The 24,538-nt window shown below is 43.4% G+C and overlaps 1 protein-coding gene across 4 annotated transcripts in view; it reads right to left on the bottom strand.

The window, feature by feature from the left end:
* The window catches only part of ccdc24 (coiled-coil domain containing 24), a 144,813-nt gene that overhangs the window by 12,756 nt on the left and 107,519 nt on the right, over nucleotides 1-24,538 (bottom strand). For 3 of the 4 annotated variants that reach the window (XM_068036394.1, XM_068036392.1, XM_068036395.1), the window contains exons 7-8: nucleotides 14,124-14,193; nucleotides 6,785-6,899 (exon numbers count right to left, since the gene is read on the bottom strand). In XM_068036394.1, coding sequence (XP_067892495.1) covers nucleotides 6,785-6,899; nucleotides 14,124-14,193 — 185 coding nt within the window. Of the gene's footprint in view, nucleotides 1-6,740; nucleotides 6,900-14,123; nucleotides 14,194-24,538 lie in introns of all 4 variants that reach the window. The other variant, XM_068036396.1, reaches the window with a different exon arrangement.

Here is a 24,538-nt window from a genome sequence, read left to right as displayed (position 1 = left end):
GGAGGACCTCCACATCCGCAAAATGATGGGTTGCCCTACACTGGGTTCGTGTCCGCTGCCTCTCCTGTTCCATCTTTAGTCCAGCAAGTAATGCATTGAAATGGCAGCCACAATAATGGTTGCTGTGGTAGGTTTAAATCAGACCTGCTCTCTTTTAGTTCCGTTCCTGCAACTGTTAATTGGCCACCCAACCCACTCTCTAGCCAATTAAATGACCACCCTGTGGAAATCAGGGGCTGTGACTGCTTCTCCCGGGGCAGAATCAGGACTCGGAAACAGTCCTGATATCCCCAGAAAGAAAATCCTGAACTTGGTCTCTAATCACTTGGTGCCATTGACTCTAATGCTTGGTCAAAAAATTCTGTACTCTGGGCTTTTCCCATAAAAAAGATGTGGAGAAAAGGCAGAGATGGAGAGAAAAGGTATCCTTGTAATAAAAAGGTCGGAATAGGAGTAGAGAATTCTGCTGTAAGGCTGCTCTGCCATTCTATCAGATTAGGCTGATCTGCACCTCAACTCCATTTTCCCACTTTCGCTCCATATCTCTTTGATACCCTAACCTAAAAAATCATTGATTCTAGGCTTGAAAATTTCAATTGATCTAGCACCCACAGACTTTTGAAGAAGAGAGTTCCAGATTTCCACTAGCCTTTGTGTGAATAAATGCTTCCTGATTTTACTCCTAAAAAGCTCTACTTTTAAGATTATGTCGTCTTGTTCTGGATTCCCACACCAGAGGAAATAGTTTCTCTCTATTTATCCTATTAAATCCTTCATCATTTTCAACACCTCGAACATCTCAAGAGAATGCAAACCAAGTTTATGTATCCTGCCCTAATAATTCCAACTCAAGGCCCGGTATTATTCTGGTGAATCTGCACTATGCCCCCTCCAAAGCCAATATATCGTTTCAGAGGTTCAGTACCCAAAACTGAACACAGTATTCCAGATGGAGTTTTATCAAGTTTCCACACAACTTGGTTACTTTTGAATTCCAATCCTTGCGATAAAGGCCCAACATTACATTAGCCTTTTTAATTATGTTTTGTACCTGTGCACTAGCCTTGAGTGATTTGTGAACTTAAGACGCAAATTTCTTTTGCTCCTCTGCAGCTCCTAGTTTCTCACTAACAAGAAAGTACCCCAATTTGTCTTTCTCAGATCCCAAGTGGAAGACCTCGTATGTCCCACATTGAATTCCATCTGCCATGGTTTTTGCCTACTCATCTAGTCTGTTGATGCTCCTTTGTAACTTCTTGTTCTGTGCTTACTGTGCCTCCTAACTTAGCATCATTTGCCAACTTAGATATGCAACTCTTTATTCCTTCATCCAAGTCTTTAGTATATATGGTGAAAAGTTGATGCTCCATTACAGATCCCTGGAGATAACCACTTGTCACATTCTGCCAGAAAACAAATCCTTTAGTCCATATTTTCTGTCTCCTGCCTCCCAACCAACACAAGTCACAAGGTTACCTCCAATTCTGTGCAATCTAACTTTTGCTAATTATCTTTTGTGCGAATCCTTGTCAAATGCCTTCCAGAAGTCCATACAGGCAACATCCATAGACACTCCCTATCCACCTGATAGTGACCAGCTCAAAACCCAGAAACTCGACTATCCAGGACAAGGCAGTCCACTTGGTCAGCAGCTAATCCACCAGCCTAAATGTCTACTCCCTTCACCACCAGCGTACCATGGCTGAGTGTGTATTATCTATAGGATGCTTGCATAAAGATTCCAAGGGTTCTTCAGCTGCATCTCCAAAACCCACTACCTCCACCACCTAGAAGGACATGAAAAGCAGGTGCACGGGAACACCATCACCCCCAAGTTTATCTCCAAGTCGCACAACAGCCTGACTTGGACATCTCGCGTCATGTTGTTCATCGTTGCTGGCTTAAAATCCTGGATTTCCCCTCTCAAAAACATTGAGACAACATCTTCACCATACAGACTGCAGTGGTTAAAAAAAAAAAGTACACCGGCACCTTTTCAAGGCAACTCAGGATGGGCAATAAATGCCAGTGACGTCCACATCTCAAGAATGAATATTTAAAAATTTAAGAAGTCCAGAGCTCAATTAATTTATCAGTGTAAGATGTTTAAGCAATGGCATGCATCTATAACTTCTTAGATATGCTGCAAATGGATTGGAAAGTGCGAGAAAACACCCCATCAGAAACTGTACAAGCACAGTAAAAGCGCAAAGTACAAACCTTAGCTTTGTTACTGTGAAGTGCAGAGGAAGAGAAAATTGGAACGACGGGCTGAATTTTACAGACCCTCCAACGTCAGGAGTGGTGATGGGGTGGGGGTGAGGGAGTGGTGGGGGCAGAAAATGCCTCCAGGAGAAGACCGCCACGCACCCCGATGCAGAGGGGGCCTGGCCCAATACTGCCATACGGCAGCGTGGCCTCATGGCAACCCCCCGCCACTTGGCAACGGGACTGCTATTTAAATACTTAAATAAATTAAAATCAATGAATTAGTTATATTTACGTGGCCGCTGTCTGTCCCAGTGAGATCTTCGTGCCACTGGCCGGCACTCCCGCGCCTTTGGATCTCTGTCCGGGGAACTGAGGCAAAACACTTCTAGGGATTGAGGGAGGAGGTAAGTTTCTCAGTGTGGGGGTGGGGGTGGAGGAGGGTCAAAGTAATATCATTGGTGTAGGGGATGGTGGGAAAGGTTATAGTTTAACGTTTATGCACTTTGAAGTGGCGGGGGTGGGTGGGGGGGGAAGTCAGGTGGACAAGGTAGGTGTTTTGAGAGAGGGGGAAGAGGGCAAGTAATTAATTCTGTCATTGGGGGGTGGGAGAGGGGCAAAAAAATGTTCTTAATTTTTTTCACTCAATGTCTCTTTAAATATTTAAATTGAACAGTAGGGCTCGAAATCCTTTAAAAATGGTGTCAGCATCTGCGCCCAGGTGGCTGACGCCATTGCTGGGAACAGACTGCCCGCCTCCTCCACGTCATCAGGGGGGCGGTCTTTCCCGACAATTTAAAATGAGCCACCGCACGGAAGATTGCGGCGGCTCCACGACATACGGCCCGTCATTGTTTTCGCCCGCCACCGATTTCGGCGGCAGGAACATAAATTTCAGCCTGTGTCTATTTCTGGGGTGGTTTACTCATGTCCATTACTTCCTGGCTGAACATCAATGTTGAAGAACGCCAAAATCAGTTCACTTGTGTCCCCTCAACCTCCTGATGTGAGACGAGTAGTAAGAGCAATATAAGGACTAATAGAAAGGTAAAACAAAAAGGTTCATACTTTCAAGTAAGTCAGGAAGTTATTTCTCATGCACAGGCACTCATTACGATTTTAATATAAAAAGATGTCAGTCTTGGCTCAGTGGTAGCATTCTCATCTCTGATTCAGAACATTGTGGGCTCAAGCCCCACACCAGAAACATAACCTATACTTCAATGCAATTATAAGGGAATGCTGCACTGGCAGAGGGGCTGTCCTTCAGATGAGATGTTTCTGGATAGGTATGGCAAACAGGACAAATTTAATCAAGCTAATTACCTCCCTAATAGCCTCATCCAAATCATCAGCAATATGATCAAAGAAATAATTAATAGTATCATCAAGTCACAGCTGCTCGCCAATAAGTAACTCACTGATACAGTTCGGTGTTTCACTGGGATCACTTGGCTCCACATCTCATCACAGAGCTGAATGCCACAGGAAAGGTTTGAAGACCTACCCTCAACATGAAGGCAACATTCAACTGAGTATGGACCAAGTAGTCCTAAAAAAAAGACCACCAGAACATCCTCCAATAGCTGGAGTTGTACTGACACAAAGTAAGATAGTCATGGTTGCCAGAGGGTGATCATTGCAGGATATTGCTACTGGAGTTCACCAGGGGAGTAATCACAGGCCAACTATCTTCCATTACTTTATCAATGGCGTTGCCTTCACCATAAGATGAGGAAGGGGGTTGTTCACTGATGACAATTTATTTTTATCTGGGATGTGGGCATCGCTGGCAGGCCAGCATTTGTTTATTGCCCATCCCTAATTGCCTTTGAATTGAGTGGCTTGCTGGGCCATTTCAGAGTGCAGTTAAGAGCCAACTACATTGCTGCGGGGCTGGAGTCACATGTAAGCCAGACCAGATAAGGACAGCAGATTTCCTTCCCTAAAGGACATTAGTGAACCAGATGGGTTTTTACGACAATCAATGTTAGTTTCATGGCACCCTTACTGACACTAGCTTTCAATTCCAGATTTTTATTGTTTAATTGAATTTAAATTCCACCAGCTGCCATGATGGGATTTGAACCCATGTCCCCAGGGCATTAGCCTGAGCTTCTGGATTATACAATATTCAGCTTTATTCACAACTCCGCCAAGTGTGATGCACTCCAAGCCAACCTACAGCAGGACAACATCCAAAATGTAGGGAGCAGCAGCAACCTTTATACATGGCCTTCTTTAACCTCAAAGGCCTTCCACTCGATCAACCTGTACGGATTATGGAACATATTCCTCAAATTTGGCTGCCCGGAGAAATTCGTCACCATTCTCTGCCTGCTGCATGATGACATGCAAGCCATAATCCTTGCCAACGGATCTGCCACTGGCCCAATATGAGTGCAAACTGGAGTCAAGCAAGGCTGTGTCATCGCACCAACGCTCTTTTCTATCTTCCTCGCTGCAACATTCCACCTCATCTCCTTGAAGCTCCCGCCGGAGTAGATCTACTCTACAGGATGAGCGGCAAACTATTTAACCTACGTTCTCTCCATTCCAGAACCAAGTCCACTCCAACCTCTGTCATCGAGCTGCAGGATGCTAACAATGCTCGCGTATGCGCACACTCGGAGGCCGAGCTTCAAACCCTTGTCGGTGCATTCATGGAGGCGTATGAAAGGACGAGCTTTAAGCTAAACATCTGAAAGACAAAGGTCCTCTACCTACCTGCTCCCACAGTGCAACACTGCCCCCCAAATATCAAGATCCACAGCGAACCACTGTCCAATGTGGATCACTTCCTATACTTGGGAGCCTCCTATCAGCAAGGGCAGACATCGACGATGAAACTCAACATCGCCTCCAGTGTGCCAGCGCAGCTTTCGGTCAACTGAGGAAGAGTGTTTGACGATAAAGACCTCAAACATGGCACCAAGCTCATGGTCTACAGGGCCGCAGTGTTACCTGCCCTCCTGAATGCATCAGAAACATGGAAACTGTACAGCAGACATCTCAAAGCCCTGGAAAGATATCACCAGCGGTGCCTCCACAAGATCCTGCAAATTCAGTTGCAGGACAGGTGCTTCAATATCAGTGTCCTCTCTCAGACCAACATCCCCAGTATCGAGACATTGGTGATGGCTTGTCAGTTACGCTGGGCAGGGCACATTGTCTGCATGTCTGACACACGACTCCCAAAACAAGCTTTCTACTCCGAGCTCTGTCACGGCAAGAGGCTACCAGAAGGGCAGAGAAAATGCTACAAGGATGTCCTTAAAGCCTCCCTGAAAAAATGTGACATCTCCACTGATTCGTGGGAATCTCTTGCCCGAGGCTGCCCAAAATGGAGAAGAAGCATCCGCGACAGTGCCAGTCAGTTCGAACAATATTGACATGCCCAGGCAGCGACCAAGTGGAAGAAGCATTCGGAATTTTGAGCATCCCATTCACTCGCCTCACCAAACACCACCTGCCCCACCTGTGGCAGAGTGTGCAGATCCAGAATTGGACTATTCAGTCACCTAAGGATCCACAACCCTGGAGTGGAAGAAAGTCATCCTTGTTCCCGAGAGAAGAAGAAAGAAGATGACAACACCTAAGCTTAGGCTGACAAGTAGCAGGTAGCAAAAACAAGAAATGCTGGAATCACTCAGCAGGTCTGGCAGCATCTGTGGAAAGAGAAGCAGAGTTAACGTTTCGGGTCAGTGACCCTTCTTCGGAACCCAAGACCCGAAACGTTAACTCTGCTTCTCTTTCCACAGATGCTGCCAGACCTGCTGAGTGATTCCAGCATTTCTTGTTTTTGTTTCAGATTTCCAGCATCCGCAGTATTTTGCTTTTATTTAAGTAGCAGGTAGCATTTGTGTGATGCAAGTTCCAGGTAATGACCATCTCCAACAAGAAAAGATCCAACCACCTCTCTCTGACTTTCAAAGGTGTTACCATTGTTCATTCCTCCACCAACAACATGGGGCGAGGGCCATCCTTGTTTAAAAGCTATGACAGAATGGCTATGGATAGCTTACCTCTGAACCCCTCAAAATCTCTCCACGATCTAAAATGCTTGCGCCAGGTGTCTGATAGAAAACCTATCACTCACCTGGATGGGTGCAGCTAGAGCAGCACTCATTAAGTTTCTCATACTATTTTACTTTTGAATTAAAATATTTACCAATGTGTTATTTTTACAGATGTGGAGAGTACACTTTTGCTACAAGAGTTAGAAAGAATTTAGTTCAAAATAGCCATTTAAACAGAAATGCAAATATCAAAACCATTTAAAAATACAGATGTGGGTGTTTTTCAGGTACTTTGAAATAACTCATTTCTTTTGATCAATATGAGAAATTTTCCAGGATTGGGGTCTCTGACTTTCTAGTATGTTGTTTTTACCAATAGTGAGAGAATGTTTAACTAACCCTATCATTCTGATCAGTTAGTTTTGGGACTTTCAAATTGAATCTATCAGCTAAACACAGCGTTTAGACAAGCAGAGCACTGTAGCCATAAAATCTCAAAGCCTCCCTGCTCACCTCTGATCTGAGGAGGAGGAAACTGTGCTCTGAATACATGTTACCTGCAGGATCTCTGTGAGGACCTGCACCCAGGCGGTTTGTGAACCTGTACCAGACTTTGTACTGATGGTGTCAGCTGCAGATCCCGTTCTAGAATTTTCCGTTCATCTTTCAGTTCTGAGGATAAAACAAAAGCTTTAAGAACATTCAGAAGCACCTACTGCTCCCTCTCAAACGATGTGGTATGACTTACATGAGGGGAACAGCGAGAACTTAGAGCAGCAGGGAAATAAAATACTTACCTTTTATTCCAGACAGCATAAACATCCTGTTCAGACAGGGTACAGGCGAGGTGGAGGGTAGTGTTTGTTATATATCAAGTAATGATAAAATGTGTTTTAGCATTTACTTGAGACAAAATAATCTATTATGATATTTATTGATTCTGGGTGTCCTGGTACACAAAATACAAAAAGTTAATATGCAGGTACAGCAAGTGATTAAGAAGGCAAATGTAATGCTGTCGTTTATTGCAAGGGGAATGGAATATAAAAGTAGAGATGTTTTGCTACAGTTGTATTGGGCATTGTTGAGACCACATCTAGAGTATTGTGTACATTTTTGGTATCTTTACTTAAGGAAGGATATAATTGCATTGGAAGCGTTTCAGCTAAGGTTCACTCAGCTGGGATAAGAGGATTATCTTATGAGGAAAAGTTGGACAGGTCGGATCTGTATTCATTGGAGTTTAGAAGGATGAGGGGTGATCTTACTGAAACAGATCCTGAGGGGACTTGACAGGGTGGATGTTGAAAGGATGTTTTCCCTTTTGAAAGATTAAAACCAGGGGGTACAGTTTAAAAATAAGGGGTCTCCCATGTAAGACAGAGATGAGGCGAAAATTTTTTCTCTGAGGATCGTGAGTCTATGGAACTCTCTTCTGTGGTTAGCGGTGGAGGCAGGGTCATTGAATGTTTTTAAGGCAGAGGTTGACAGATTCTTGACAAACTATGGAGTCACAGGGGTCGTCAGGAAAGTTGAGTTGTGTCCACAAACAAAATCAACTGTGATCTAATAGAATGGTGGAGCAGGCTCAAGGGGCCAAATAGCCTACTCCTGCTCCTAGTTCGTATCTTTGTACGTTTCAAAGACTGAATTTATTGAAGTCAACATAATTCTTTTGTAAATCATCATAAATCTTAAAACAGGGAAGAAAAGCTCAGCCGAGATAGACAAAACGAAAGGATCTTCTGACATATACAATGTAACCCACAGTTAGATTGCCAGATTTTCAACTAATTCTTGGCTGCTCCATCATTTAATCTTCTTCATATTCTATATGGTTTGGGTGTGTGATGTTGAAAATCAGGAGGATCATTAGCCATAGAAAAACTGCTTCTATTGTGATTCTGCTCGCCTTTCTGATTCTACACTGCTCTTGCCTGACACTGTTATAGGTTGGAGTGTGTACACGCGATAAATCTCCTTGCAGGGAGATTTGCTACTGCTGTTAAACTAAACTGTCAGGGGGATGGGAACCTGAGAGCGAGCTCAGATTGGAGGGAAGCAAAAATGATAACTTGTCTGGGGTGTGCGAACCAGGAGCAAGTATTAGAGAGGAATACCAAGGTTCACAGAATACTGGGGGAGATAGATAGCACAAGAGTAGGGAATAGTATGTTATTAGGTGAGGTCAGAGTCAGGGAGAAAGTAAAAAAGTATGAATCAGGGTTAATCTGAATGTACGGAGTGTGGTTATTAAGACTGAGGTACAGGCACAGATTACCATGTGGAAATAAAGGCAAGAAGTCACTTGTGAGAGTGGTGTACAGGACACCAAACATTCACCACACTGTAGGATGGGGTGTAAAGGAAGAAATAATGGCAGCTTGTCAGAAAGGTATGGCAATAATTCTGGGGGATTTTCACCTACATACAGACTGGAAAAATCAGATGGGCAGAGGTAGCCTAGATGAGGAGTACATAGAATGCTTTCGGGATAATTTCTTGGAACAGTACGCTCTGGAGCCAGAGAGCAGGCTATACTGGACCTGGTATTGTGCAACGAGATAGGATTAATTAATGACTCCATAGTTAAGACACCCCTAGGTAGCAGTGATCATAATGTGATGGAACTTTACATTCAGTTTGAGGGAGAGAAGAGTGAGTCCAAGACTAGTATTTTAAACTTAAATAAGGGCAATTATGAGGGCATGAAAGCAGAGCTAGCTAAAATAAAGTGACAAATTCGGTTAAGGAATAGGTCAATTGAGATGCAGTGGCAGACATTTAAGAGGATATTTCAGAATACACAGAATAGATATATTTCAACAAGAAAGAAAAATTCCAGGTGGGCGGGGACCTGCCATCCATGGTTAACTAAAACAGTTAAAGATTGAATCAAACTTAAAGAAAAAACATATAATTGCGCAAAGATGGGAGGCAGGCCAGAAGATTGGACAGAATATAAAAAATAGCAAAGAATGACTAAAAGATTGATAAGGAAGGTAAAATTAGTGTACGAGAGAAAGCTAGCTAGAAATATAAAGACAAGAGTAAGATTTTCTATATATAGTTAAAAAAGGAAAAAAGTTAATAAAGTGAGCGTTGGTCCTATAGAAAGTGTGTCTGGGGAATTAATAATGGATAATAAGGAGATGGCAGATGAATTGAACAGATATTTTTGCATCGGTCTTCACACGTGAGGTTAAAAGTAACATCCCAGAGTTAGCTGTATGTCAGGAAATAGAAGGAAGGGAGGAACTCAAGAAAATTACAATCACCAGGGACGTGGAACTGAACAAATTGTCGGAGCTGTGGGCTGACAAGTCCCCAGGTCCTGATGGACTTCATCCTAGGGTGTTAAACGAAGTGGCTAGTGAGATAGTTGATACATTGGTTTTAATTTTCCAAAATTCCCCAGCTTCGGGGAAGGTTCCATTAGATTGGAAAATAGTGAATGTAACTCCTTTATTCAAAAAAGGGAGGGAGACAGAAAGCAGGGAACTACAGGACAGTTAGCTTAGCATCTGTCTTAGGGAAAATGTTAGAAGCTATATTAAAGACATTATAGCAGGGCACTTAGAAAAATTCAAGGTAATCAGGCAGAATGAACATGGTTTTGTGAAAGGGAAATCATGTTTAACCAATTTATTGGAGCTCTTTGAGGGAGTTAAATGTGCTGTGGATGAAGGGGAACCAGTGGATGTATTGTACATAGATTTCAAGAAGGCATTTGATAAGGTACCACATCAAAGGTGTAAGGGGGAACATATTGGCATGGAAAGATTGGCTAGCTAACAGGAAACACAGAAGGCATAAATGGGTCATTTTCTGGTTGGCAAGATGTAATGACTGGCGTGTCACAGGAACCTATGCTGGGGCCTCAACTTTTTACAATTTATATAAATGACTTGGATGAAGGGACCAAAGGTATGGTTGCTAAATTTGCTGATGACGCAAAATAGGTCGCAAAGTAAATTGTGAAGAGGACATAAGGAGGCTACAAAGGGATATAGGTAGGTTATGTGATTGGGCAAAGAACTGGCAAATGGGAGTATAATGTGGGAAAATGTGAAATTGTCCATTTTGGCAGGAAGAATAAATAAGCATATTATCTAAATGGTGAGAGATGCAGAGCTCGTAGATGCAGAGGGATCTAGGTGTCCTAGTGCATGAATCACAAAGGGTTAGTATACAGGTACAGCAGGTAATTAGGAAAGCTAATAGAATGATATCGTATATCGTGAGGGGAATTGAATAAAAAAGTAGGGAGGTTATACTTCAGCTATATAGGGCATTGGTGAGACCACATCTGGAGTACCATGTATAGTACTGGTCTCCTTATTTAAGAAAGGATGTAAATGCGTTGCAGACAGTTCAGAGAAGGTTTACTACACTAATAACTGGAATGGGCAGGCTGTCTTATGAGGAAAGAATGGACAGGCTAGGTTTGTATCCGCTCGAATTTAGAAGCGCAAGAGGTGACTGGATTGAAACATATAAGATCCTGAGGGGTCTTGACAGGACGGATGTGGAAAGGATATTTCCCCTTGTGGGAGAATCTAAAACTAAGGTTCACGATTTAAAAATAAGGGGTTGCCCATTTAAGACAGAGATGAGGAGAAATTCTTTCTCTGAGGGTCGTGAGTCTTTGGAACTCTTCCTCAAAAGGCGGTGGAAGCAGAGTCTTTGAATATTTTTAAGATAGAGGTAGACCGATTCTTGCTAAGCAAGGGGGTGAAAGGTTTTCAGGGGTAGGTGGGAATGTGGAGTAATCAGTTCAGCCACAAACCTATTGAATGGCGGAGCAGGCTTGAGGGGCCAAGTGGCCTATTCCTGCTCCTAATTTGTATGTTCATATGATGCTCTGGCTATAACTGAGACCTGACTCAAAGAAGGGCAGGACTGGGTGTTAAATATTCCTAGATACAAGGTATTCAGGAAAGATAAGAAAGGGAAAAAAGGGGGAGGAGTGGTGGTATTGATTAAGGAGAGCATTGCAGTGCTGGAGAAAAAGGATGTCCCAGAGGGGTCGAGGACAGAATCAATTTAGTTAGAGCTAAGGAACAAAAAAGGTATAGTTACATTGTTCGGTGTTGACTATAGGCTACCAGCAAGTGGGAAGGACAAGGAGGAACAAATTTGCAAGGAAATTACAGACAGGTGCAAAAATTATAGGGTAGTTATAATGGGGGACTTTAGTGATCCAAACATAGACTGGGCTAATAATGTAAAGGGCAGTGAGGGGCAAGAGTTCCTGGAGTGTATCCAGGAAAATTTTCTATAACAGTATGTTGCTAGTTCAATGAGAAAAGGAGGCACTGCTAGACCTGGTTCTTGGGAATGAGGTGGGCCAAGTGGATCAAGTATCAGTAGGACAGCATTTAGGGATAGTGATCATTGTATCATAAGATTTAAGCTGACTATGGAAAAGGACAAAGAGAAATCCAGAGTAAGAATAATTAACTGGGGGAAGGCTAACTTCAATGGGATAAGAATGGAGCTGGGATAAATAAATTTGAGTCAAAAGCTAGCAGGAAAACTGGTTAGATGAACAATGTGCTACCTTCAAAGAAGAGATAGTTCAGGCACAGTCAAGGTATGTTCCCTTGAAGGGGAAAAGTCGGGCAAACAAATCCAGAGCTCCCTGGATGATAAAAGAGATAGAGATGAAGATAAAGAAGGAAAAGTGTGCTTATGACAGATGCCAGATAGAAAATACTATTGAGGACCAGGCTGAATATAGAAGGTCCAGAGGGGAAGTGAAAAAGCGAATAAAAGCAAAGAGAGAGCATGAAAAGAGACTGGCAGCTAGCACTAAAGGAAATCCCAAAGTTTGTTATAGGCACACAAATAGTAAAAGGGTGGTAAAAGGAGGAACGGGGCCCCTTAAAAGAGATTTACACATGGAGGCAAAGGGTATAGCTGAGGTATTAAGTGAATACTTGGCTTGTGCCTTTACCAAGGAAGATGATGCAGCCCAGGCAATGTTTAAAGAGGAGGTAAGTCAGACACTAGAGGTGTTTAAAATTGATAAAGTATCAGATAGGTTGTCTGTACTTAAAATGGATAAAGCACCAGGGCCGGATGAGACGCATCCAAGGATACTGAGGGAAGTGAGGGTGGAAGTCGCAGTGGCACTGGCTGTAATTTTCAGTTTTCCAAGGACTTGGGGGGTGGTGCCAGAGGACTGGAGAATTGCAAAGGTTACATCCTTGTTCAAAAAAGGGTGTAAAGATAAGCCCAGCAATTACAGGCCAGACAGTTTAACGTCGGTGGTGGGAAAACTTCTAGAAAAAATAATTCGGGACAAAATCCAATGTCACATGGACAAATGCGAGTTAATTAATGAAAGTCAGCATGGATTTCTTAAGGGAAAATCATGAACAACTAGCATTCTGGAGTATTTTGAGGAAGTAACAGAGGGTTGACGGGGGCAGTTGATGTGGTGTACATGTACTTTCAAAAGGTATTTGATATAGTGCCACACAACAGACTCATGAGCAAACTTGTAACTCATGAAATAAAAGGGATGGTAGCAACATGGATACAAAATTGGCTGAATGACAGGAAACAAAGAGTAATGGTTAATGGATGTTTTTTGGGCTGGAGGAAGGTTTGTAGTGGAGTTCCCCAGGGATCAGTGTTGGGACCCTTGCTTTTCCTGATATATATTAATGACCTAGGCCTTGGTGTACAGGCACAATTTCAAAATTTGCAGATGATACAAAACTTCAAAGCATTGTGAACTGTGAGGAGGATAGTGTAGAACTTCAAAAGGACATAGACAAGTTGGTGGAATGGGCAGACAGGTGGCAGATGAAGTTCAATGCAGAGAAATGTGAACTGATTCATTTTGGTTGGAAGAACATGGAAAAACAATATAGAATAAAGGGTACAATTTTAAAGGGGTGCAGGAACATAGGGACCAAGGTGTATATATGTGCATAAGTAATTGAAGGTGGCAGGACAGGTTGAGAGAGCAGTTCATAAAGCATACAGTATCCTGCGCTTTATAAATAAGGGCATAGAATACAAGAGCAAGGAAGTTATGTTGAACTTGAATAAGACATTAGTTCATCCTCAGCTGGAGTATTGCATCCAATTCTGTGTGCTGCACTTGAGGAAAGACGTGGGGGCATTGGATGAGTACAGAAAAGATTCATGAAAATGGTTCCAGGGATGAGGAATTTCAGTTATGAAGATAGACTGGAGAAGGTAGGACTGTTTTCCTTGAACAGAAGGCTGAGAGGTGATTTGATAGAGATATTGAAAATCATGAGGGGTCTGGACAGAGTAGATAGAGAGAAACTGTTCCCGCTCGTGAAAGGATTGAGAACGAGAAGGCACAGATTTAAAGTATTTGGTAAGAGAAGCAAAAGTGACAAGAGGAAAACTTTTTCATGCACAGAGTCGTTAAGGTCTGGACATCGCTGCCTGAGAATGTGGTGGAGGCAGGTTCAACTGAAGCATACAAAAGGGAACTGGACAATTATATGAAAAGGAAGAATGCACAGGGTTATGGGGAGAAGGTAGGGGAATGGAACTGAGGGAGTTGCTCTTTCAGAGAGCCGGTGTGGACATGATAGATTGAATGGCCTCCTTCTGCGCTGTAACAATTCCGTGATAATGATATTAAAAATCCACAAACTTATCAGCAAGTGTTCATGGTTTATAAATTTATAAAAGTTAGGTGTAAAAATCATGAAGGGGTCTATTATTTTAATGTCATAGTTAAACATACGGTTTACAGAAAATCCTCACCACTTCATTATATTAATCTTTGCACATATACCATCGTTTCCAATACACCACACTGCAGAGGACTTTACTGATGTGAATTGCTTGTTTGCCAGTATGAAACAGAACTCAGAACCCAAGCCGTGGAAACGAATATACCTGCAATTGATGGCACTGCACTTTGTGTCGTAAGGATCAAGCTGTACTTATGCTCTTCTTCTATGCATGCCTGCAGATAACATGAAAAAGGGTTAGAGCACCATGATTATCATTCCTGAAAGTGAATATCTGGCCCTCCAATTCTAAAGTAACAAGATTTTGACAACAAATTTGATTTGATTTTAATAATCATGTTTTAAATATTTACTTTTGTGTTTATGGGCTTTTAAATTGTGCTTACTTTTTATTTCATTTCATCATAGACATTGATCTTTCTTCTGTTTGTTCAGTATTCACCACTGAAATAAAAGTGAACGCATAAAGGAATTCCTGAAGGTTGGATAGATTATATCCTCCGTTGCCAAAAAATAACGACATTTCACCTTATTTTTCCCTGCACTAGTTGAATACAGCAATTATTTTAGCAGTATCGGTGTTCAGCCAAATACTTTTGATTGCCTGTTTTGTGCTAACACCCAAGACAAATTTATATCTTATTAACTTTGTATGGTCTGCTTCTTTGGCCTCCTTATCTCGAGAGACAATGGGTAAGTGCCTGGAGTTATCCAGTGGTGTGTGGAGCAGCGCCTGGAGTGGCTATAAAGGCCAATTCTAGAGTGACAGGCTCTTCCACTGGTGCTGCAGAAAAAATTTCTTTGTTGGGGCTGTTACACAGTTGGCTCTCCCCTTGCGCTTTTGTCTTTTTTCCTGCCAACTGCTAAGTCTCTTCGACTCGCCACACTTTAGCCCCGCCTTCATGACTGCCCGCCAGCTCTGGCGAACACTGGCAACTGACTCCCACGACTTGGGATCAATGTCACAGGACTTCATGTCACGTTTGCAGACGTCTTTAAAGCGGAGACATGGACGGCCGGTGGGTCTGATACCAGTGGCGAGCTCGCTGTACAATGTGTCTTTGGGGATCCTGCCATCTTCCATGCGGCTCACATGGCCAAGCCATCTCAAGCGCCGCTGACTCAGTAGTGTGTATAAGCTGGGGATGTTGGCCGCCTCGAGGACTTCTGTGTTGGAGATACGGTCCTGCCACCTGATGCCGAGTATTCTCCGGAGGCAGCGAAGATGGAATGAATTGAGACGTCGCTCTTGGCTGACATACATTGTCCAGGCCTCGCTGCCATAGAGCAAGGTACTGAGGACACAGGCTTGATACACTCGGACTTTTGTGTTCCGTGTCAGTGCGCCATTTTCCCACACTCTCTTGGTCTGCTATTGATTAAGGATTGCTGTAACAGAAAAAAATGGCAGAGACAGAGGCTGGGATCTCACGTTGGGCGGACGGGAGCCAGCCACCGACTAGGGATCCGACCCGCATTTTACAGATCCCCCGGCTTTAATTGGCCTGAGGTGGGACTTTCACCAGCTTAAGGGAGGAAATCCCACCTCATTGAGCTGCCGGCCAATCAGTAGGCCGGCAGCTCTTAGTCCCAGCAGCGCAACTGGGAGCGGTGGTCACTGCTGGGACTGCAGCCCAGCCGAAGGCAAGGAGCCAGCAGTCCAGGTTGAGGTTTGCTTGCCTCTCTGGGGGTAATTGGTCGGGCCCCAGTGAGGCAAAGGTGGTCGGATTTGGGCGGGGGGGGGGGGGGGGGGGGGTGTGTTAGGTTTTGGGGGTGGTTGGGGTAGTGGAGGCAGTCCTCCATTGGGAACCCTGTGCCTGATTATCAGGGCCCACCCCCGGGGCGATCGGCAGCCGCCTGGTATTTCCAGGTGGCTTTTCTGGGTCCTCGGCCACCCACTTGCCATATGTAAAATCTGTGTGGAGGCGGTTGGAGGCCCTTAAGTGGCTGTTAAGTGGCCACTTAAGGGCCTTGATTGGTCTGGAGCGGACAGCCCGTTTTTTGCACACCCCCCCCACCCAACCGCCCTACGCAAAGGGGGTAAGAGGTGGGAGCGAGTCGGGAAAGCCTCCCAGATCCTCCTGCTCCATTTTTTGCCACCCCACCGCCACCACCCAGCTCATTTGGGTGGCGTTAAATTCCGGCCAGAGAGTGCATGAGCAGGATAAACAAGGGCAGTGAAGGTGTGCATTTTTTTCATATCTAGATGATCTTCTATAGTTCAGGAACTGGTGTGTGGTATATGATATTTGCTGATACAAGATAAAATAGTATCATTACTGAAATATATAGGTCCCAGAGATGTAACATTTCTAAATGTTATTTAACTATCACTTTACAAAACTTGCTTAAGATGCGAATACTACCTCTGTTCTCTTACTTATTTACATTATATTTTCTTTGCTATATCCTCAGTGGATTTGCAACATTTGCCCCAGATGAAAGTATGTTTTTTTAACTCTTTCTTTCCTCCTCAAAACCTTGCTTCCTTTTCTTAGTGACATGCATTATTGTAAAAGATAGTTGATTGGTAATTCTTGTGAAAAATGTCACCTGCATAACATTGCATGGGGGAGGGGGGGCTTACCCACCAGCAAGGATTTACTCACCAATTATCCAAAATGACCACGATCTTTAACAGTTGGTTAATTGCCATGGTCTGCGCTGGCAACAAAAACTTATATTTAAATAGCACCTTTAACACAATATACCGTCCCAAGGTGTTTCACAGGAGCATTATAAAGCAAAGTATGACACCGAGCAACAAAAGGAGATATTAAACCAGATGCCTAAAAGCTTGGTCAATGAGCTAGGTTTTAAGGAGTGTCTTAAAGGAGGAAAGCAAGGTGTAGAGGCAGAGAGGTATAGGGAGGGTATTCCAGAGCTGGGCGCCCAGGCAACTGAAGGCACAGTCACCAATGGTGGAGCGATTAAAACCAGGGATGCACAAGAGGCTAGAATTAGAGGAGTGCAGATATCTTGGAGGGTTGTGGGGCTTGAGATGATTGCAGAGATAGGGAGGGGGCGAGGCCATGAAGGGATTTGAAAACAAGCATGAGAATTTTTAAATCAAGATGTTGCTTGATCAGGAGCCAATGTAGGTCAGCAAGCACAGGGGCAATAGGAGAATGGGACTTGGTGCAGAGTTTTAGATAACCTCAAATTTACGGAGACAAGAATGTGGGAGGCCAGCCAGGAGTGCATTGGAATAATCAAGACTAGAGGTAACGAAGGGATGAATGAGGGTTTCAGCAGCAGATGAGCTGAGACAGATGTTATGGAGGCGGAAATAGGCGGTCTTAGTGATGGCATGAATATGAGGTCGGCAGCTCATCTTGTGGTTAAATGTGACACCAAGGTTGCAGAAAGACTGGCTTAATCTCAGACTGTTGCTAGGGAGAGGGATGGAGTTGATAGTCAAGGTTTGAAGTAGGGACTGAAAACAATGGCTTCAGTCTTCCCAGTATTTAATTGGAGGAAATTTCTGCTCATTCATTACTGGAAGTTGGATAAGCAGTCTGATAACTTAGCAATAGTGGAGTCGTCGAAAGAAGTGGTGGTGCCTGACAGATTGACTCAGATCTCAAAATTTGATGACTTAGACTATGTAGATTCCGGAAAAAGAATCGAAATCTTTTTATTTTTTGTTTCTCTCCCCCATCCCCCAGCTGCACATCCCTCAGTTTTTATTTGTAAATTTTCTGCATGGTTGTCATGTAAAACATATTGCCGTGCTGTTCTAGGCATTGTAGCTCCACAGCAGCAGGATGAACAACAGTATCCAAAATACCTGGGTGTCACCCTGGCCAGGACTCTCACCGATTGGCCTCATGCATCAAAACTGGCCAAAAAGTAAAAACCAGAGTGAACCTGATCCAGAAATTCGCTGGAACCTCATGGAGTAGCACAGCCAGAAGCCTGCGCTCCACAATAGTGACACTTATCTACTCTGCTGTGGATTACTGCCCTGCCTCATGGTCCTGCAGCCACTACACAAAGACTGTGGATGTATAGTTAAACTCCACAACGAGGACAGTTAAGTCAACTCCAACTGAGTGGCTCCCAGTGCTGTCCCACATTGCTCTGTCTGCCATTCGCCGCACCGCCATTGTGCTCTATGAGATGGTAGAAGTTATGAGCAAAACCAATCTTCCCATTCACAAAGACTTGAAAAACCTACCACGAAAAGCTTTAAATTACAGCTGCCATTGTTGGAAACAGCAACTAATATTTATATAGCTTGTATCAATACATTATCTAAATAGATGGAATCTTGGGACACACACAGCATAGAAAAACACACACCTCATCACTGATCCAGCAGCAGAGATCCCTGACTTCTGGACCTCTCTTGGAGACAGTGCAAAACCGAAGCTGCACTGGATGTAGACGATGCAGCTGCCTTCTCCACGAGTGGAAGATGACAGATGACTCAAAGTGCAATTTTGACCATGAATCTCAGAACATGGAACACATCACATCAGCCTGCCCATTAAGATCTACTGAGGGAGGCACTCATTTCTCCACTTAGCATCTCAGGAGGCCATCAAATGGATAGCCAAACTAGTGTTACGACCGAAGCGGGAGGAGTACACTGTTGATTCAGTCCCACTTCTCCACAGGTCACTATATTTAAATGTTCCCACTTACCGAAACAGTCAGTCAATCAGATACTCTACTTTTCCCCAGAATAAAGCATTCCAACCAGCTTTCCTCAACAACAAAATTATTGGATTATAAACCAAGTCTTAACCAATAATGAAACAAACATACGCACGAATTAAAATATTAAAGCCCCTTATTTTTATCCAAGCCCTCACACACTCACATACACAACCAGTTAACTGGGGGGGAAAAAGGGATTTTTGTTTACAGCTGTTACAAAGAAATAGAAGGAATTAAAAAAAAACTTAGACTGAAAAGGCATGGAAGTCCTTCGTTTTGGTGAGGTGCCCCAAAGGTGAATAGGCAGCTGTCAATGGGAATCTTCCTAGAACAGTTCTTTCCAATGGATGTTGATGATCCGTTTGAGTAGGCTTTCAAAGAGATTCAGCACTGAAGGCTTCACATTGGTCTTACATCAGGTGTGCAGCAACAAAAGGTTTCAATTCTCACATATTCGGTGCAAAGTTCCTTTAAAGATGCAAGGTTTCTGCAAACATACAGGATTTCTTCAAATACAGGAGCCAACAGTACAACTTGATGCGGGAATTCTTTAAAGATGTAGGAATCCTTCTAAGGGAGAGAGATATCAGCCTGGCAGGTCAGGAAGCAAACTTCTTTGTTTTTGGCCAGACATCCACTGGCTTTTTTTAACAGTTCAAAATGAAACAAAAACCTTTCCAGAGGCAAGTCGCATGACAACCATAAATCTTGGTTTGTCATTCCCTTGTAAACATCCTTTTCAGAGTCACAAGCACAAACCCCCTGCTGAGTGATTTGTAAATGTTTTCCAGTAAGATTTGTTTACTGGTCAACCTTCTGTTGACCTTCCTTTTTAAGAAAAAGACCCAAAGTTCAGCCTCATCAAGATTCCAGATGAATCAGCGTCCACAATCCAACTATAATTTCTGAAAACATATTGTACAAAGAAAAATAGAAGTGCTCACATAACACTGGACATCCCATTATAAATTTTTCCTGCCATGCGAAAGTAGTAGTAGTAGCAGGGTGAAAACTACAAATTCCATCATGCAATACTCACATAAAATTGCTCAACATGAACTGGAAATCAAGCTCAGTTAATACATCTTTTTCTACCTTCTCAAAACATGGGTTGTCATGGTGCACTCTGGGTAGTGTAGTTCCACAGGAGCAGAGTGAAAACTGTAACTCCCATGATTCACCTCTTTCACATGTCTTCCCAAGAGTTAGAAATTCCCAATATCCAAGACCCAGATGTAATTTCCAATTCTGGGCCTGAAGCATAATCTTTTATATGCTTGTTACAGAATAATTGTTTTTCTTAGCTTTATATAGACTTGAGAAAGAAAAAATATATATATACACATACACACACACAATATGAAAAAATTATTTGGACAATTTGGTATGTTTTATGGCAATTCCTGAACACCCACCCACCCTCCTCCTAGATCTGTAACCCTCCTCCAGCCCTACATCCCCACCCCTGCCTTCTGGTACTCTTGATTTCTTGTGTATTCTCCCTTCCTCTTTTGGAGGTAGAACCTTGGTGCAATACTTTAGAATTCCTTCGCTAAACCACTTTTGTTTTGCTTTACAATTCTGATCAAAAACAATGGCCGGAATTTTACCGCGAGCGGGGTGGGGGAGTGGGGGGAGTGTGGTTGGTGACGTAAAATGGAGCGGGAGGCTCCGGGAGGCCTTCCTGACCCACTCCTGTCTCCACCCCACTTAACGTAGGGCGGTGGTGGCGAGAAACAGGACGCCCGTTCCAGGTCAATCAAGGCCCTTAAGTTGCCAATTAACGGCCACTTAAGGGCCTTTGCCTGCCTCCACCCAGATTTTACACGTGGCAAGCGGGCGTCCTGGAGCCAGGAAAGGCCACTCGGTAAAAGCTGGCGGCCTCTCAGCGCCCCGGGGATGGGTCCTGACAATCGGACACAGGGTGCCTGATCAGGTTCCCCGACTACCCTCAGGACCCAAGATGTCTCCCCACTCATCTTAAATGACCACCCTTGCCTTGCTGGGGCTTGACCGATTATCCCCGGTGAGGTAACCAAAACCTACCTTGCATCCAGCTCCAGGGCTCCTCGGTCAGCTAGGCTGCAGGCCCAAGAGTGGCTACCACTCCCAGTGGCGTTGCTGGGACTAAGAGCTGGCGGCCCGCTAATTGGTCGGCAGCTCAATGAGGCGGGACTTTCTCCCTCAAGCAGATGGAAGTCCCACCTCAGAACACTTAAAGCCTGGGGACCCATAAAGTGCAGGATGGATCCCCAGGCTAGCGGAAACGGGTTCGCCACCAACTTTTCTGTAGGTGGCCAGCTCCCGTTCACCCAATGTAAAATCCAGCCCAATGTTTTTAACTGTGTATTCAAATCATCTCACCCACCCATTTGGTGTCTGTACTGCTCTACGTGGAACACTTTGGAACATCTAAGCAGTTAAGGGAGGGAAATAGGTAAATAAAAGCAAAGTACTGCAGATGCTGCAAATCTGAAAGAAAACAGGAAGTTCTGGAAATACTCAGCAGGTCTGGCAGCATCTGTGAAGAGAGAAACAGAGTTAAGATTTCAGGTCGATGACTTTTCATCAGAACAGGGAAATATGTACTGTGGCTTGAAAAGAATACTACTTACCTGTGCCTCATGATTCTTTTGCTTTCAACTGGAAAAACAAACTACCACTGGCTGTGACTAAATAAGTCAACAAATGGCGAAGTTCCAAATCTAACTATTAAATTACAATGAACAAATAACCAATTTGTTCTTAATCATAAAACTGCAGGCTCAATTCTCCTCCCATAGGTAGGTTAGCAACACCAGGATGAATGCATACTCACATGATTCTACTAGTAACCAGCTGCAATATCTCCCAGAGCCCTTATTTGCTACACCGAGCGGTTTTGGAGCAGTAATACTACTGGTGGGAAGGAAGTTAAGAGCTGCAGTGTTTAAAATGCTGCAACAATTTAAAAGGGCAAACTATTTTCTCCAGAGTCGCAGGTAGCTGTGGCAAAATTGTCAGAATTTGATGCAGCTTTGAGAGTGTCAGCAGCTGCAGAAAGACGTTCAATGACTGAACAAGGATCGTTATGGTAACTTTAGACACTGGTGACAATCCATATCTTTTTCCACTCTAACTGCATTCACTTACCTCATCTTTCATACTTCTCTCTCTCTCTCTCTCTCTGCTTGGGCGTGAGGAATACTCATTAATGCACAGGGAAATCTTTCAAAACAACAGAGCTAACAACCATTCTGTCCAGTTAGCTTCCCACAACAGCTTCTGCTAGTATTCAAGGAGACTTCATTTATAAACATCTGTTCCTCTCATCATGTTATGCACGTACTCATATGGGACAAGCATCAATGCCACTCATTTGCCTTTAACATTTGCTTTTCATGATCGAGATGAAAAGCTCACCCATAACCAATCACCAGAAAATTGCAACCAAAGTAATGCCACCATCACTTAAAACACTAAGACTGCAGGAAGAGGAGGCAGACAGACAAGACAGGCTGTGGGAGATGATAAAGCACAGAGTTAATAAATAGTCGTAGACTGACTAATTGAAATTTGTGGCATCTATTGTTAAACGTTCTTCTGTAAACATGCAGTTCTGAGTTCATTTCTGTGTATGCTTTCAGCTTTTGGGAGCTTTTAGTAACGCTGGGGAAATGCAGACATCCACCCTACAGGGCAACTTGGCACAAGTCCTCGCCTGTGAGGGACTTTGTAAGATCTCATAGAGATAGCAGGCAGGTGTGGTGACATTATTTGGGGAGTCAGTATTTACTTATTGAAAGCATTAGGCCATCAGTTGTTGCGCCTTTCTCTGGCTACTAGATGTCCTGTTCCGTGCCCACTCCTTCCTATGCACCCTCCTCATTAAGTGAGGTGGGGACGGAGGTCCTTCTATCTCCTCTTCACCATCATTAGGGCGGCACAGTGGCGCAGTGGTTAGCACCGCAGCCTCACAGCTCCAATGACCAGGGTTCAATTATGGGTACTGCCTGTGTGGAGTTTGTAAGTTCTCCCTGTGTCTGCGTGGGTTTCCTCCGGGTGCTCCGGTTTCCTCCCACATGCCAAAGACTTGCAGGTTGATAGGTTAATTGGCCATTATAAATTACCCCTAGTATAGGTAGGTGGTAGGGAAATATAGGGACGGGTGGAGATGTGGTAGGAATATGGAATTAGTGTCGGATTAGCATAAATGGGTGGTTGACGGTCGGCACAGACTCGGTGGGCCGAAGGGCCTGTTTCAGTGCTGTATCTCTAAACTAAACTAAACATTAACCTTTCTTTATTTAAGTTTCGTAATGCCCAGCAAGCTACAATGACTACTGAGAGCTTCTCTGGCTTATGCTACAAGGCTCCATCAGATTTATCCAGCTAACTAAAACGAGACTTGAGTATATCTTTAGTCTGCTTTATCAGAACATGTTGTGGCATTATCCTCATTGTATCAGTTGTCCACTTTTCCTGCAGAAGCTTTACTAGTCATAAACTAGCCCTGGTCATCATCAACCAACTTGTTGTATGGATCATATCTGCCTCAAAACATTAACTCTGTTTCTCTCTCCAAAGATGTTGCCACATCTGCTGAGTATTTCCAGCACTTTCTGTTCGTATTTCAGATTTCCAGCATCCGCAGTGTTTTGCATTTATCCTGTTATATGGCTCTGACTCATGAGGACTGGTATGGTGTATTGTTATGTAAGGGAAGCATCTTGGCAAGTTCCTGGGTTTCTGGCACTCATTTGCAGGATAAAGTGATTGGAACTGCAAATAAATAGAACTTATTGTTCATAAAATTTAAAGAGTTTTCATTTGGGACTATGAGAGGCATATGCATTCCATCAATTGCTCTTTGCACCTGTGAGAATGCTGCCAGTGCATAGAACTGGATTATTCTATTTCTCTCTGTCTAATTCCATTGGAAAGAATACGAATTGTGCGCCACTCCTGAATAAAGCATCAGCGACCTTTTTGATCCATTTGTGAGCTACTGGCCGACTAATGTGGCAAAAGCCACTTAATGTTGCCTGGAAGGATTCAACTGCAAAGGTATTCAAGGCAGTTCTGACCTTGACAGGTGCAGACAAAGCTGTTCTCCTAGGGGACATGGGCTGCTCATCTCCGTCAACATTTGACAGCAATCTCCAATGGCAGTTGCAATCTATTGTTGCAATGAATCAGAAAAGTCCAAGAAAGCTCTTTTTGGTTCCTAGATTCTGATAAGTATAGATTCTGTGGCCAGTGTCTAAAAGCTTCCAATATAGCCTCTTCCATTTCCCTAACCTCCTCCTCCTCTTTGCAGCAAATTAGAGGGATTCCCTCTGAAAAATCTACGTTCCCAATGCAAAGCAGCAATTTGAACCATGCTAATTAAAACTAGCAGGAAAATCCCTAACTCTCTCCACAGATGCTGCCAGAAATGCAAGTTCTTTCTTTAAGGTTTATAAATGTAACAGTACATTTTGTTATTTGGTGACTGTTGCCATTCAGACATGCACTTCCAATGAGATAAAATTTAACGCAAAAAATTATTTTGTAACATATGAACAGAATTTATACGTGAAAGTGTTGCCTTTTGAACAAATTCACTTCAAGTGTTTTACTGCAGTGCTTGTTGTGTAGCTACTCCAGCATCATCCACTTCCCTCCATTTATTTTTTGCTAACCACCTTTAGTTATAACACTGATTCCACTACATTAGCTTTTGCTTTATTCCATGTTTTTAGTTTACTCCCAACATGTGTTTTATTTTTATTTACTCTATTTTTCATCTTCAGTTGCATTTCTCAGTCAATTTATCTAAATTCTCGTTTCTGGTTTATAATATTTTCCTGTAATTCGCTACTGAAAGTTGTTTCTGGCCTTAGAAAATAGCTGCGTTTGCTGACAACAGAACCA

Source organism: Heterodontus francisci, chromosome 8, assembly GCF_036365525.1.
Source record: "Heterodontus francisci isolate sHetFra1 chromosome 8, sHetFra1.hap1, whole genome shotgun sequence".
In the NCBI taxonomy this organism is placed as follows: domain Eukaryota; kingdom Metazoa; phylum Chordata; class Chondrichthyes; order Heterodontiformes; family Heterodontidae; genus Heterodontus; species Heterodontus francisci.
The sequence above is the reverse complement of the archived record's forward strand: the minus strand, read 5'-3'. Positions and strand labels throughout refer to the sequence as shown.